This window comes from Clupea harengus, chromosome 5, assembly GCF_900700415.2.
Source record: "Clupea harengus chromosome 5, Ch_v2.0.2, whole genome shotgun sequence".
NCBI lineage: Eukaryota > Metazoa > Chordata > Actinopteri > Clupeiformes > Clupeidae > Clupea > Clupea harengus.
The window spans coordinates 15100233-15115899 of record NC_045156.1 but is presented as its reverse complement, the minus strand read 5'-3'; the positions used below and the strand labels follow the sequence as shown (position 1 = coordinate 15115899).

General features: G+C 51.2%; 1 protein-coding gene across 1 annotated transcript; it reads left to right on the top strand.

The window, feature by feature from the left end:
• The first annotated feature begins 1564 nt into the window (after nt 1-1564).
• Nucleotides 1565-13991, top strand: dyrk3 (dual specificity tyrosine phosphorylation regulated kinase 3). Its single transcript, XM_012832021.3, has 3 exons — nt 1565-3044; nt 4479-4597; nt 9111-13991. The coding sequence occupies exons 1-3, from the start codon at nt 3002-3004 to the stop codon at nt 10749-10751; spliced, it is 1803 nt and encodes a 600-aa protein (XP_012687475.1). The 5' UTR covers nt 1565-3001; the 3' UTR covers nt 10752-13991.
• The last annotated feature ends 1676 nt before the right edge of the window (nt 13992-15667 follow it).

Sequence of the window (15667 nt, the reverse complement as noted above, 5' to 3'; positions counted from 1 at the left end):
GTAGACAAATGTATCTCAATCTAAATATTCTGAATAGCCAAGTCGCATTGCCAAAAATATTGATGTATACCCATATTCAGCTAAATAATTACACTGCGTGGGGGGAGGGGGCGTGGCGGCGGCGGTTAGTGACATACCCTGACAATTTCACAGTTTTAGGTGTTGTATGCTGAATATCTGTGCAGGGGTATCAGAGCTCCTTCTATGTGTCTCGTGTGAGTCTGTGACATGCACATTTTCTTTCTGTTTGTTTTCGTCTGAAATACCGCCCTGTTTGAGCATCAAGACCAACACCAGAGGGCAGCATCGCTCCAGCAAGACAAACACTGAGGGGTCACCAAGGCCGTGTTTTCTAAGTGTTGGAGTTCAATGACCGATTATTACTTCACAGAAAAGCAGGGATCAGTTCCTGGTTTGTGTGCACATGTGACCAGCTAGAGGGCCTCTTCTTCTTGGCTTTCCTCATGAGCAGAAACCCAGAGAGCGCTGAGCAGCGAGCCTCCCTCCCACTTCCTTTAAATGCCCAATTTTGGACGAGCCTCTGGTCTCTGGTCAAGGGCACCCCCCTGTGCCTTTCAAGCTGTGGCCACAACCGTGACACAGGTGTGAGTGTCCATCATAATAGACAAGACCAAATTGAGAGGGACAGGTCCTCACGAGGCACTATGCTTGATGGACACCCCTAACCCCAATAACCCAGTCCCCCCTCCACCACCACCCCCACCCCACACCACCCTCTGCCAGATAGCTTTCACAAGTGGCCAGCTGCCAAAGGGTCAGCCCCAAAATGGTGTCAATATGTTATTTGTTGAGGTAAATATAGACAAGACCAGCAAGACTTCTATGAATAGCACTCACTACGGTCTCAGTAGCAGTGTATGCGTGCCCCAATGCAACCGTGTGAACACAACTATGCCCTCTTCTCCTGCCCACTCAGAACCTCCAATCAAGGCTGACCCATAACTGGGCCTTGGGGAGCAGGAGACTCCATGCACCAAGGTTTATTATTATTATTATTTATCTTATGAGTACTGATGCTAAGTACACAAAACACAAAGATACGTACATTCATACCCTTACATATAGACACAGAGCCACGGTTATTGTATGATTTACACATTTGTTTACTGTTTACTCTGTGTGCACAGCTGTTAAGGGACATCAAAACGACATGACAAACATAACACTGTACTTTAACGTTTAACATGACGCCTCAAGACACTGCACTCCCAGTAGTCCACCTAGGGCACACGCTGTTGAGAACATGGACAAGCTTCTTCAGTTGAAAAATGTATTGCATTCAGTCACTTCGTTAGGAATTAGCTCAGCAGATTTGGAAAAGTTTTAAATAGTAGGACTGAGGCCACTCGCCAGAATCAATGAGGGCCGGCATAAAAAAAGACGGTGTATACAATGCAAGTGTAATATGCTTTACTTTAAGGAGGGAATCCCAGAAGAAAAATATCTTTACAATAGGTTAAACAACTGGCCTGACACATGTCTAGTGAATCTGGGTTGTTGCCACTATTGAGCCACCATGGCATCTATGATATACCACGCCCTATGCCGTCCCCCACTTTCTAGGCTGATGACGCGACGCGGAGCCAACAGAAGACGCTCTTAGCAACAAGCAAAGGTATCAAATCGATTTGGACCCATGCTATCGAGACGACGGACTGAGGAAGCTCGATGTATTGCTGATACGAATTCCGAAGGCATCTTCTTACAGGCTCTCACATTTTCTCGCCGTCTATGGACGATATGTCGTGAGTTGAGATTGGCCTATCCAGCAATAATAAATCAGCCCGGAGCACGGACGACTATTTTGCTAGCTAGCGTTAGCTATCCTTGCTAACAAGCTAGTTAGCGATAGCTGGCTAGCGAGCTGTCTTATCTAGCACTCAGCTAGCTGGCTAACAAGAAAAACTGTCTACCCTTGGAATTTGCACATTCGACTTTTCTGCCTAGTTGGGATGGTTCTGTGGATTGATGAAACAATCCACAATCAGAGAGAGGCACGGAGTACCTGGGGCCGACAGTGTTGTATTTCTTGGACTCTTACTATTTTTGTCTTAAGGAGCGTTGCTTATGTGGACGAGTGTTTTTGTACTGCTGCTAGTTGACGGAAACTGATCTCTTATCCATGGAACTTGGTTGGCATCAAGTTGTTGAAAACAAAGCGGTGCACGTTCTGAGAAACCGCTCAGGGAAACAAGTAGCCATAACTACGATAAGCTGATTAACCTCGGCGAAAATAAGTTAACTCGCTATCTAGTCAATTGCCACAGTTGTAACTTTATTGCTAATTATTTAGCTCCAATAGCTAACTAACATTGGATTAACACTGATCAGGATACAATTTCTAGTCGACCACTGTTGGCGTTGAAAATAAGTGCCCGGGAGAAGCCGCTTATGAAGTTGCCAGTGATCATTGAGCTGGATGAGAGCTGCATTATTCATTAGGAATTAAGTTTTCACAGACCACTTAGTGCCTTCAACTGTGGTCACCCCTGTCTTCCCTTACTTGATAGGTCAGCTTTCATAAACACTAAATGTAACCAACTCGGGTAAAGACGGTGATATAGTTAAACGTAAGCGGTAGTTGTCAAGGCGTCTGTGGCAAGTGTTGAATTTACGTTGATTTGTAAATCTTGGACGGTTGGGAAACAATTTAGTAACAAGCTGTTTATTCCATCTGAAACCACGGGCTTATCTGAAGAGCTGCACCAACGGATCATGCAAATTCTCTGAACGGGGAAACTGGACATAGCTTGCTGCTGTAAACAAACAATCACTCATTGATTGGGATGTTTTTCGTCCGAACATATTCCAAAAAGTTTATTCAGGCGTGGGATACGAACTGCATTTTTACAACCTCCAAATGGACTTTTATCCTCTAAACACATTTAATCAGTTTTCATATTAGTTATTGATATAACTAATCCACTCAACATTTTTCCTGGACCTAATTTGAGGCTGGGTTGTATGCCTAACTGCAACCATGATGATTTTAAGCAGAAAGCCAGACGGTCCCATCACTGCAGGTAACGTCATCCTCATTGTCATTATCCTTTTATTAATTGTATCCATTTTCTGGCCTACGTGCTAGAACTTTGCCTGGTTGCCTTGTTACAGGACTATTGTTGCGTGGGCCTTGCGGGTCCATACGGAACCGTTGCTGCTACTGTGTTCGGTGCTTTGGGGGTGTTCAGTGATAAACAAAGCCAGTTTGTCCTGCACGCAGTGCGAGTCCTTACACTGATTGCCCAAGTATTGGCGATTAGCATAGGTCAGACTGTGATGTCACAATCACAGCTTTGTTGGCTTGCTAAGCTACGCTGTGGTGGGCGAACATAAACAAAACAAAAAAAAAGTATAGAAACATTTTCACTTTCTCGTCCGATTGTTGATGTCCGCCCGTAGAACTCAAACAGGTGCAGTAAGTGTGTTCGTAGAGAAGGCTTTAAACCTTTGTCAGCAGTTCTTTCACTCTGTGTGTGCGTGCGTGTATGCTCTGATCTGTCATATTGTCGTAATTGCAGCTGTTCAGATTTATGATTATGAACGGGAACAAACTCCAGGGGTACGTTCTGTATTAAGACGCCTAATCTTTATCCCATTTACCTGACAGCCGTCTTCAACGTGCAAATCTCTGCCTCTGCAATCGTCTTGAAATATGTTCACCTGCATTAGATAATACGCAGTGACACCATATTACCTAATACCGATAAATGCATGACATAGTCACGGTAGCATCGACACGCTGCAGGGGGTTAAACTGAGAACACAAGACAGACATGTTGTGAAATGTTCCTCATTTGTCGTCCTCTGAAACCTAATGTTTTCTGATGGGTGTCTATTGCAAGCCCGTACATGTTGCTGCCGAGCTGCGTGTGCGGCGCACCGGTGTCTGTCTCTTGGCCGCGGGGCCGAGCTCCCGGTGCCGCTGGAGGCGGTGGTGCGAGTCATTCCCGCAGATAGACTGTAGCGCTAATGAGAGGCGGCCAGCGCTGGGCTGGCAGGGCTCATCCTCTCCTGAGAGTCTGTTTCTGTTGGCATGGAGGTGTAAGCAGACTGGGCTCTGACGTATGTACCTGCTGCGTGGTTAGGCCCCCCCTCCTCAACCCGAGGCTTTCATAAAGCTGCTTGATGCACCAGCTGCCCACTTTAGCCAGGGTGTGAGACAGGGCCAGGACACTCACGCGCACAGGTAGCACAGCCAGGGTGAGAGACAGGGCCAGGACACTCACGCGCACAGATAGCACAGCCAGGGTGAGAGACAGGGCCAGGACACTCACGCGCACAGGTAACACAGCGCAGAGCAGGACGGATATGGATACCTGAACACCTCGCTCGCTGCTGGGCTTTGCTACACTATCGTGTCCCTTTGCTTTGGGTTTTGAGTTTTTCTTTTCAGTGGATGTGTTTGGATGGTGGCACGCTGATCTGAATGCCCCTGTTTTTTCTCAACCACGCAGCGAGACATGGGGACGGCCTCTATGACTCCTACATGCGCACGGACCACATAGTGAACGAGAACACCGCCGACCTCAACGGACACAGTCCCGCCGGACTCCCCCCGCTCCCCAAACACTCCGTAAGTACACACTTCCTCTCTGCCCAAACACTCCGTAAGTGCACACTTCCTCTCTCCGCTCCCAGCTCCTGGCCCCGGCCGGGACATCCTGGGGGTCAGTGGCACATGGCTCTCCTCCAGGCTTGGGTTGGGGGGTTGGGGAGAGGGTCCGGGGGGGCCAGACTGGATTCCCTATGTGGCCAGTCAGTTGAGCAGGAAGCTGTTCTGAATAGATTGTTGGGAATAAGTGGACTTGAAAATTTGACCCACTAACCAATGAAACGGGCTGTGTGTGTGTGTGTGTGTGTGTGTGTGTGTGTGTGTGTGTGTGTGTGTGTGTGTGTGTTCTGCCTCTCTGCCCAGGCACTAAGAACGACACAGTTGTCATTCCTGTGGCTCTGTGCTCTAGGCAGGCAAGCACGCACATACTCTTACACACTCACAGTTGTCATGCATGCCATTTGTCATTTCCCCAATCACACCGTGCATCTTTTCTCTTGTATGCATTCCTGTGTTGGTGGGTGTATGTATGTGTGTGTTGTTGCATTTGTGTGTGTGTTGTTGGGTTTTTGTACTTGTTCGTGTTGTTGAGTGTGTGTGTGTGTGTGTGAGTATATCAAGCTGTGGCTTGCTCACACTCGTCATCTCTCTGGCATGTGCCTGCTGCTGCTGTTTTGCAGACACACACACACACACACACACAGACACATGTCGGGGTGGGCATCCTTCTCAGCTGAGCTGCGGTCCTTGCTGGATGCTCCCACACCCTCTCTCTATTTATACCCCTTGCAGTGGAAATGAGCCGCTGGTATAAGCAGCCTGGCCAGGCGCTCCCTGTCTTGGACACATTAGGTCTTTCATTTTGGGGTGCGCCCCATTTATCTTCCTGCCTGTCTCATCGATTCCCTTCAGCCGGCTCCTTCGGCCAGGACAGTTATGCAACCCTGCGACGCCGACCCGTCCCGTCCCCTTCGTTTGCGCTGATAGATGAGCTTCATTATAGAGTGTGCAGCGGCGCCTTGGCGTATTGCTGAGCGGTGCGCTACACAGCTAGCTCTTCAGGCCCCCTGGGCGCCCGGCACCGGTGAGCTGACCGCCACATGATCTTGCTCAAACACCCAATCAGCTATCTCAGCTCTGTGTGATGTGGGGCTGGTCCAATCAGCTATCTCAGCTCCGTGTGATGTGGGGCTGGTCCAATCAGCTATCTCAGCTCCGTGTGATGGGGGGCTGGTCCAGGCAGCGCTGATCAGCCCGGCTGGGTGGGTGGGTGGGTGGGTGGGTGGCTGGGCTGCCTCCGCTGCCTCCGCTGCCTCCGCTCCCTCCGCTCCCCGCGTGCCTCAGTCTTAATTGCCCCTCTGTCAGCCTCCACTCCCTAGCATGGCCAAACACCCCACCAGCCTAACCCCTCGTAATTAAAAGAAATCTGTTAATCTTGTGTGTGTGTGTGTGTGTGTGTGTGTGTGTGTGTGTGTGTGTGTGTGTGTGTGTGTGTGTGTGTGTGTGTGTGTGTGTGTGTGTGTGTGTGGGGGCTGGCTGCTACTGTGTTTAAACCCTACATGAAGCCATTTCCACTCGAGAGGTTTGATGGTGATGGTGATCATGACGGAGTGTGTCTGTCTGGGGACACAGGACAGACAGACAGACAGACAGACAGCAGGTTTATTTGGCCGGCCCCTACAGTATCCGTCTGCTGTGCCGCGCCTATTTTGGTGTTTTGGTCTGGCCTCTCCTCTTCATCTGACGCTCTCTCTCTCTCCCCCTCTCTCTCTCTCTCTCTCCTTCCCTCTCTCTCTCCCTCCTTCCCTCTTCATCTGACGCTCCCTCCTCCCTCCTTCCCTCTCTCTGTCTCTCTCTCTCTCTCTCCATTCAGTCTATTTATGTTATAAATATGAGCTTTATATGACTGTTGATACTCTTTGGCACTAAATGAGTAACAGAAAAATGAGCCAATAAAAGTGTTCTCTCGTTCTCTCCATCTCTCTCTCTCTTTCTTCGTCTGTTTTCATCTCTCTCTTGCGCTAACTTTATTGTGGAGTTTTATCGAGCTGACCTCTTTTTCCGCGTGCGCCCTGTTTGACACGGCCTCTATCAGCTCTGCGGCCCATTGTCCTCTTAACAGGATTGTGCAGCTTGGACTAATTTAAACATTTGGCAGGATAACACTGGCTAGATAATGGATAAGCCACTCACACACACACACACACACACGCGTACATTCCGTGTGTGTTTTCCTTTTCTCCCAACCCTGATCCAGTGGGTTGTCTCCTTGTGTCCTCGCCATGTAACGTTGCTCTAAATGTCCCTCCCCATCTCGAACCCTGTAATCTTGAGGGCGAGGGGGAGGGGGAGTTTCTTTCCACCAGTGAAATCTGTTGAAATGGCCGAGGCAATAACTCGCAGAGATCTCTCTCAGCCTCTGTGATGGTCTTTAGCTCCCCGTGTGTGTGTGTTTGTGTGTGTGTGTGTGTGGAGGTGACGGCCGTTTCTCTGTGATGGTCTTTAGCTCCGTGTGTGTGTTGGTGTGGAGGTGACGGCCGTTTCTCTGTGATGGTCTTTAGCTCCCTGTGTGTGTGTGTGTGTGTGTGTGTGTGTGTGTGTGTGTGTGTGTGTGTGTGGTGATGGCCGTTTCTCTGTGCCGTCTCACCTCGGTGTGTGTTCGCCCTCAGGCCTTGTGTGCTGACATCCTGTTCTACCAGTTTGGCATCTCCTTCTTGTCTGGTCCAACCCACATCTCTCTCACACACACACACACACACACACACACACACACACACACACACACACACACACACACACACACACACACACACAGCCCACTTCTGCCACATCTCCCCCGGCAACAGCACACTCCCCTCAGAGCAGCCTGTGTCCAGCTGAGCACGAGTGAGCTGTGTGTGTGTGTGACTGTGTAGGAGAAAGGGCTCCCTGGCTTTTACAGAGTGGCATGTGCCAGGAATTGATGAAGCGTGCGTGTCCTGATTAAACCCGGTCACCCACTGCTAATCGATGGCTGGGCTCTGGGGCTGTGGAGCTCTGTAGCGCTGCTTGCTATGGCTGGGCTGTGAAGCTCTGTAGCGCTGCTAATAGAGGGCTGGGCTGGGGAGGGGAGATCAGTAGCGCTGCTAATAGATAGCTGGGCTGTGAAGCTCTGTAGCGCTGCTAATAGATGGCTGTGGGGCTGTGGAGATCTGTAGCGCTGCTAATAGATGGCTGGGCTGTGGAGATCTGTAGCGCTGCTAATAGATGGCTGGGCTGTGGAGCTCTGTAGCGCTGCTTAATAATGGCTGTGGAGCTCTGTAGCGCTGCTAATAGATGGCTGTGGAGATCTGTAGCACTGCTAATAGATGGCTGGGCTGTGGAGCTCTGTAGCGCTGCTTGCTAATAGATGGCTGGGCTGTGGAGCTCTGTAGCGCTGGCTAATAGAGGGCTGGGCTGTGGAGCTCTGTAGCGCTGGCTAATAGAGGGCTGGGCTGTGGAGCTCTGTAGCGCTGCTAATAGATGGCTGGGCTGTGAAGCTCTGTAGCGCTGCTAATAGATGGCTGTGGGGCTGTGGTGCTCTGTAGCGCTGCTAATAGATGGCTGTGGAGATCTGTAGCGCTGCTAATAGATGGCTGTGGGGCTGTGGTGCTCTGTAGCGCTGCTAATAGATGGCTGGGCTGTGAAGCTCTGTAGCGCTGATAATAGATGGCTGTGGGGCTGTGGAGCTCTGTAGCGCTGCTTAATAATGGCTGTGGAGCTCTGTAGCGCTGCTAATAGATGGCTGTGGAGATCTGTAGCGCTGCTAATAGATGGCTGGGCTGTGGGGATCTGTAGCGCTGGCTAATGTGAAACTGGAACAGGAGACGCCCTGCTGCCACTAACACTCAGCCGGGCCGCTCTCAAACACACTCATGACTGCCATTTTATCGTGTGTGTGTGTGTGTGTGTGTGTGTGTGTGTGTGTGTGTGTGTGTGTGTGTGAGAGATATTAACATGCATATATACACACACACACACACACACACACACACACACACACACACACACACAGTCCCAGCTGTACTTAGAGTTGCCCCACTGTCAAAGTGTTCTGACTGTCCATAGTTACACCATGAATATTTTCATACTGATGTGTTAAATGAGAAACAAGTGTTACATGCCGTTCTGCTGTGGGACTGCTTTCTGTCCTACACACGGCTACGTGCACACTTTCTGTCTTACCTACGGCTACGTGCACACTTTCTGTCTTACCCACGGCTACGTGCACACTTTCTGTATTATCTACGGCTACGTGCACACTTTCTGTCTTACCCACGGCTACGTGCACACCTTGCTGCATGTCTGCCTGCTGCACTCGGGTAGAGAGGCATTATACAACCGCACATTACAGCACCACAGAAATGTATTATGTTGGATTGAATTACTTGGCGTGTTCATAACGAATATAACATGTTTAGTCATGCTTAGACATCTATGGTCCCCAGCTTAGACGTCTATGGTCCCCTGTGTCCTAACAGTCTGTCTGCTTGTCTGTTTCCCTTTGTCTCTCTAGACTGTGAATAAGCCCATGATGAAGGACCACCATGGAGTTCGCACCGCCCAGATGAAGGTGAAGTATCTCTATGAGGACGCCTACAACCGCAAGCTGAACGCCGTGGGCCAGCAGAACGGCACCACCGGCGGCCTTGGCATTGGTGGCGTTGCCGTGGGCAACGGCGTGCCGATGGCCGTGAAGAGCCAGCCCTCGCTCGCCAAGGAGCGCAGCGTGGACAGCAACGGCTCAGCCAAGTCCAGCGACACCCCCGGTGCCGTGAAGACCGCGGCCAAGCCCGCCGGCACGCTGAACCCGGACCAGGCGCTGAAGCAGTACCGGCAGCAGCTCACGGCCCTGGAGCTGCAGGAGATCCACAGCTACCCCGACGTCTACTTCCTGGGGCCCAACGCCAAGAAGATCCAGGGCGTGGCGGGCGGCTCCAACAACAACGGCTACGACGACGACCAGGGCGGCTACATCCACGTGCCTCACGACCACCTGGCCTACCGCTACGAGTTCCTCAAGGTCATCGGCAAGGGCAGCTTCGGCCAGGTGGCCAAGGTGTACGACCACAAGCTGCACCAGCACCTGGCGCTGAAGATGGTGCGCAACGAGAAGCGCTTCCACCGGCAGGCGGCGGAGGAGATCCGCATCCTGGAGCACCTGCGCAAGCAGGACAAGACGGGCAGCCTGAACGTAGTGCACATGGTGGAGCACTTCACCTTCCGCAACCACATCTGCATGACCTTTGAACTCCTCAGCATGAACCTGTACGAGCTCATCAAGCGGAACAAGTTCCAGGGCTTCAGCCTGCCGCTGGTGCGCAAGTTCGCCCACTCCATCCTGCAGTGCCTGGAGGCGCTACACCGCAACAAGATCATCCACTGCGACCTCAAGCCCGAGAACATCCTGCTCAAGCAGCAGGGCCGCAGCGGCATCAAGGTCATCGACTTCGGCTCCAGCTGCTTCGACCACCAGCGCGTCTACACCTACATCCAGTCGCGCTTCTACCGCGCGCCCGAGGTCATCCTGGGCTCCCGCTACGGCATGCCCATCGACATGTGGAGCTTCGGCTGCATCCTGGCCGAGCTGCTGACGGGCTACCCGCTCTTCCCGGGCGAGGACGAGGGCGACCAGCTGGCCTGCATGATGGAGATCCTGGGCATGCCGCCGCAGAAGCTCCTGGAACAGTCCAAGCGCGCCAAGAACTTCATCAACTCCAAGGGCCACCCACGCTACTGCACGGCCAGCACGCTGGCCAACGGCGCCGTGGTGCTCAACGGCACCCGCTCGCGCCGCGGCAAGATGCGCGGCCCGCCCGGCAGCAAGGAGTGGGTGACGGTGCTGAAGGGCTCCGACGACCCCACCTTCATCGACTTCCTGAAGAAGTGTCTGGACTGGGACCCGGCCACGCGCATGACGCCCGTCCAGGCCATGCGCCACCCTTGGCTCTACAAGAGGTTGCCCAAGCCCTTGCCCGGCGGCGAGAAGTCGCTGGTGCCCAAGCGGGTGACGGAGCACAGCACCTCCTTCCCCAGCATCATCTCCAAGGTGCCCCCGACGATCGCGCCCGCCGCCGGCAAACTGCGGACCAACATGATGGGCGACTCGGGCGGGAGTATACCTCTACGCACTGTGCTCCCCAAACTCGTCTCGTAGAGTTTTGCCCCCTGCAGGGATATGGACAGGTTTTATAGTGTTGGTTTTAGACTCTTTTTGTTTTTGTTTTTTGTTTTGTACGGTTTGAGTGGCAACACTCATCGGTTTTAAACACTTTTAATGTGAGCAAGCAAGCAAAGAAAAAAAAAAAAGGACATGATAAAAAAAAAAAAGTTTTATACTAAGTTTCAACAATGCTGTGTTTTGTTTTCATCCAACTGCCTTTGTGAAGGTATGTGAGTTTTTAAGGCTTCCTCGGGAGTATAATGCTGTTGAGGTGAATTGGGTGAAACTTGTTGTTGTTTGTTTGTCTTGATTTTACACTACTCTTTCTACTCGATCACACACTCTTTAGTCTACTACACACCTTCTATATGCTGTTCATCTCCACACTCTTAAGGGCTGACTGTCATGTGAACTTCAAAGGGCTTAGCAGAGACTGGTGAGACGAGTAGCACCCTGGGAGGTGTTGCGTGACCGCTTAAGTGTTGCATCTAGGACCCTAAGGGATCTAAAGCCTGTCGTGTTTTTTAAGGCGCTCCCTAGCCCAAAGTACACAGAAAGAAACGTAGCACAACCTTTACCAGTGAGTCAGCCTTACTTTCTCCGTCTCTCCTTCTCCTCCTCCTCCACTTGCATGTGGGCCTGGTATCTGGCATTACAGTGTGAGTCTATTCCTGTCTCCAGCGGTGCGCCCCAACACTTAGCAGTGACGTGTGTGTGTGTGTGTGTGTGTGTGAGAGTCTGTGTGTGAGAGAGAGGCCATCAGGTTTGTTCTGTTTTAGGGTCGTCTTCTCCTTTGCGCCACCTAAAGATGTGTCTGTGATGCAACTGTTAACTTTCCTCAAGGGGCAGTGGAAGTGAGCTGTTCGCCTAGGAATGCCAGTAGTAGGTCTGCATGCCACCTGTGGGGGTAGTTAGAGGGGCTGGTAAGTGGCCGCTGGGCATGGGGGTGGGGTAGGGTGGAGGGGTTATCATTTCAGGATCCTCTTGTCCCCTGCCCCGTGTTCTGAGTGAAAGGAAAGGAAGTAGTCAAGTCGGTCTGGTGAGTGATGAGCTCTGGGAAGTGTGTTTGAGGACAGGCAGACAGCCGGACAGACAGACATACTAGGGTTAGTTTTGCACGCTAACCATTTGCTTGCCCCTGGCAAAGCGACTACTTGGCAAATGTGTTACCGTGGTAACCGAGAGTTTGTCCCTTCCTGCTTGAACCTCTGCGTGAAGCGATGGAGGCCGGGAGCGTCGGGTCGGGAACGGATCTGTCCGGACTCGGTTATTCCTGTCCTGTTCCGTCCCGTCCAGTCCCTCCCCCTGAAGTAATGCCCCCCCCAGACACACCCTTCATGTGGGGCGCCTGGCCAGGGCCAGCTAGGGTGTGTTCCAAATCACCCCCTGCCTGCTAGCCTGCTGTCAGGAGGCATTGTGGGTAGCCTTCCAGTGTCTCCTGCTGGGTTGGGTTGGGTTGGGTTGTGTGTGTGTGTGTGTGTGTGTGTCTCTCGCTGTGAGCAAGTTGCCCGTCCTCCCCCCCCTCTTTGCTGTGGCGGAGTGGAGAGGCTTCTCCCATTATCGCTCCCATGCTAAGAGGAAAGATGGCTGCCCTCTCTGGGAAGGACCTGACAGGGACCCTCCAGACTCGGCTAGCGCCTGATCTGCGTAGCACACCGCCCTCTTAGGCTTTGGAATAGCCATCTCCTACCACAAAGGGCTTTCAGTCGTACCAGAGCAGTCCAGCAGTTAGCATTCTTCCAGTCCGTCTAGTCAGATCAGATGGCTGTCTTACTAGTGTGCACTCTGGGTTAAGTGTTTTTCAGAGGAAATGATGTTCTGGTTTAATAGTTCATGTTGACATGAGAGAGTAAATGGAGATCACTGCCTTCTTGTCTTTTTTAAATCACGTTTTTGTGACTGACAGCTGAGCTTTGAATGCAAGGATACCTGGTAGAGTAGTGGTTTCTTAAAGGCACTGGTGACGAGGGGCATCACTGTGGAAACTTGAGGTATGCCCTCCGGTCGACGGTGTGTTGGATCTGTGGACCAAGGTTAAGGGTGAGGGGTCAGAGTTCATCAGGTGTTCAGTGTGGGGAGCGTTTAGCCTGCTGCATATTTCAGGTCAATGCTTAAGGCTTCTTAGAGAGCGACGTCACCGTCGTTAGGTCCACAGACAGACCTCTTTCTCAGGTCCCCCCCCCACCCCACTGTGAGTCGGTGTTAGGAGGTGACAAGCAGGCGTGTGTGTGTGTGTGTGTGTGTGTGTGTGTGTGAGAAAAGAGAGGAGTGTATTCCAGACGTAATAGGGTTCCCAGGTACAGTCGATGATTATGGTGCTTCCAAACTCCTGAGCTGGACTTCAGGGGAAACCGTGACCAACAGATCAGAACACAGGGCAGTGTGTGTGCCACATCCCCTGTTGTCTGGGAGTGTGTGTGTCTCAGGAGAGTGTGTGTGTGTGTGTGTGTCTCAGAAGACCGAGGGGAACATCCACTGTGGTCAGTCTACCTCCGCAATAACGCTGAATCAGCCCTCAACCTCAGTCACGGGAGTCAAAGACCGGCTTTCTTAGCGCCCTCGCAGCTTTCTCTCCAAAACAAACATCAAGTGAAGAGTGACAACACTCTTTCTCATCCTCTCTCTCTCTTTCTTTCTTTCTTTCTTTCTCTCTTTCTTTCTTTCTCTTTCTCTTTCTCATTCTCTCTCTCTAGCCATCTCTCTCTCTCTCTTTCTCTCTCTCTCTCTCTCGTTGTAAGTGGTACAACACAGCCCCTCGTCCAGAGGGACCGTCCAATCCTGTGCCTTCAACCAATCCCACTTGATGAGACTCAGCTCTGCGCGTTTAGGACTTTGACTCTCTTATCTCTCTGATTTTCTCTTTCTTCTGTAGAGTGCGGTGTGTGTCGCTTCACCATGACGATGAGGTTTTAAACGAAGCGATAGACACGGAGACACAGAGCTGTATAATGTATGGTGTGAATGTCACGACATAGAGCTGTATAATGTATGGTTTAATGTTATGACATAGAGCTGTATAATGTATGGTGTAATGTCATTGTTTTCCTTCCCAGCGGTTGTTTGTTTAGATGTTGGGCCTGGTTTTCACAGCATGAGAAAATCAAAATGTATACAAGGACTCGGTGACAAGACTTGGATAATGACGACAATTGTGTAAAGTAACCAAATGAGCTTGTATTAGTTCTTACTATTTTCTTTTTCTAAAGAAAAATAAAAGTCAATAACATGAATTGATCTCTTTGTCCTTGAGAGCTGTGTTCTGTGTGTGTGTGTGTGTGTGTGTTCTCTGTGTGTGTGTGTGTGTGTGTGTGTGTGTGAGGGGGGGGGGGGGTGAGGTTTCTTTCTGCTGACACACTGCTGCTGCCTTTTGAAGTGTGTGTTTCATGTCAAGGTCAGAGAGTTGTGACAAACAAACCTGCACCCACATGTGCACACACACACACACACAGACTAGAAGGAGCCTCCATGGGGATTGTTTTGTGTATTAGTGATGGAAAACCTAATTTGTTTGTCCAGCAACAGTAATTTGTGTCATACATTCAGACAGCTGGTTCTGATGGCCATCTGTGTGTGTGTCTGTGTGCGTGTGCGTGCGTATGTGAGTTTCAGTGAGGTATTTGCATTGCAAACATCTCTGTTACCCCAGAGCTGCTGCTGGTGTGTGTGTGTGTGTGTGTGTGTGTGTGTGTGTGTGTGTGTGTGTGTGTGTGTGTGTGTGTGTGCGAGCGCGTCCCAGAGCTGCTGCCGTTGGGTGACAGACAGATGTGAGGAATGTCCCGTGTGTCTGCAATTACAATTACAGCGCCGCCACTACCCACGTATCCTGGGTGACCATTTCACCCGTGCTCTGCGTTCCCCTTCTGTCCCCTCCTCTGGTCTCTTCTCCCCTCCTCTCCTCTCCTCTGGTCTCCCCTCCCCTCCTCTCCTCTCCTCTGGTCTCCTCTCCTCTCCTCTGGTCTTCTCTCCTCTTGTCTCCGTGGTGACTGGTCTCCTCTGGTCTCCGTGGTGATGGGGTTTACAGCCGTTAAGTCAGAGCGCTGTGCTGAGGTCACACTGAGGGGTTTGGAGCGGCTGTCGGAAACACAGCGTCGAGGCCACACTGCTGCTAACGGTGGAAAGCACACACACACACACACACACACACTGCTGCTAACTGCCTCAGGGTTGGACAGGACACAAGGGAAGCCAGTCTGGTCCTGAGGGGTATTCCAAGTTCGTGGTTTAGTCACAAACCTGGGTAAGTCAACTCGGACTGTGTTAAACCTCCTAAAAGAAGAACCCTTTGGCTTTGTTTTGCTGGGTGAATGAAGCCACAGGGCTCTTCTATCAGGAGGTTTACCACGTAGTCTGAGTTCACTTACCCAGGTTTGTGACTAAACCGCGTCCTTGAACACCCCCAGTGATGTCTGTTCATCCTCTGATAGTCTCACCGTTCTGGGGCGGGACAGGAGAATGCCTCAGTGCTCAGACAAGATGGCTGCACAGTACCTTACTGAGAATATTCAATTTCACTTCAATTTTATTAATATATATACTGTATATATAACGCCATTAACATTGTCTCGAAGCACGTGACAGAGCCCACAGCTTGAAGCTCCTAGAGCACGCACAAACACACACACACACACACACACGTACACACACACACACACACTATGATGAACGCCAGACTAGAGTGCTGTTGTTTAGCTACCACATCACTGACATCATGGATTGTTTCAGTTTTCCATCTGTGGTCTCAGAGTTATACGGTGGACGCAGAGGCACTTCTGGACGAGTGGGACGACAAGGCTCTTCAGAGGCACTTCTGGAGGACGAGAGGGACATCAAGGCTCATCAGAGACACTTCTGGAGGACGAGTGGCACAACAAGGTTCATCAGAGGCTGAGTTTCTGAGTCTCGTCCACAGG

What these genes read in the sequence shown, in the direction of transcription:
- dyrk3 (XM_012832021.3), top strand. Translation starts at nt 3,002, where the DNA reads ATGATGATTTTAAGCAGAAAGCCAGACGGTCCCATCACTGCAG. An exon ending in AGACGGTCCCATCACTGCAG is followed by an intron (nt 3,045 to 4,478) that starts GTAACGTCATCC and finishes TCAACCACGCAG; the next exon opens with CGAGACATGGGGACGGCCTC. An exon ending in CCCCGCTCCCCAAACACTCC is followed by an intron (nt 4,598 to 9,110) that starts GTAAGTACACAC and finishes TTGTCTCTCTAG; the next exon opens with ACTGTGAATAAGCCCATGAT.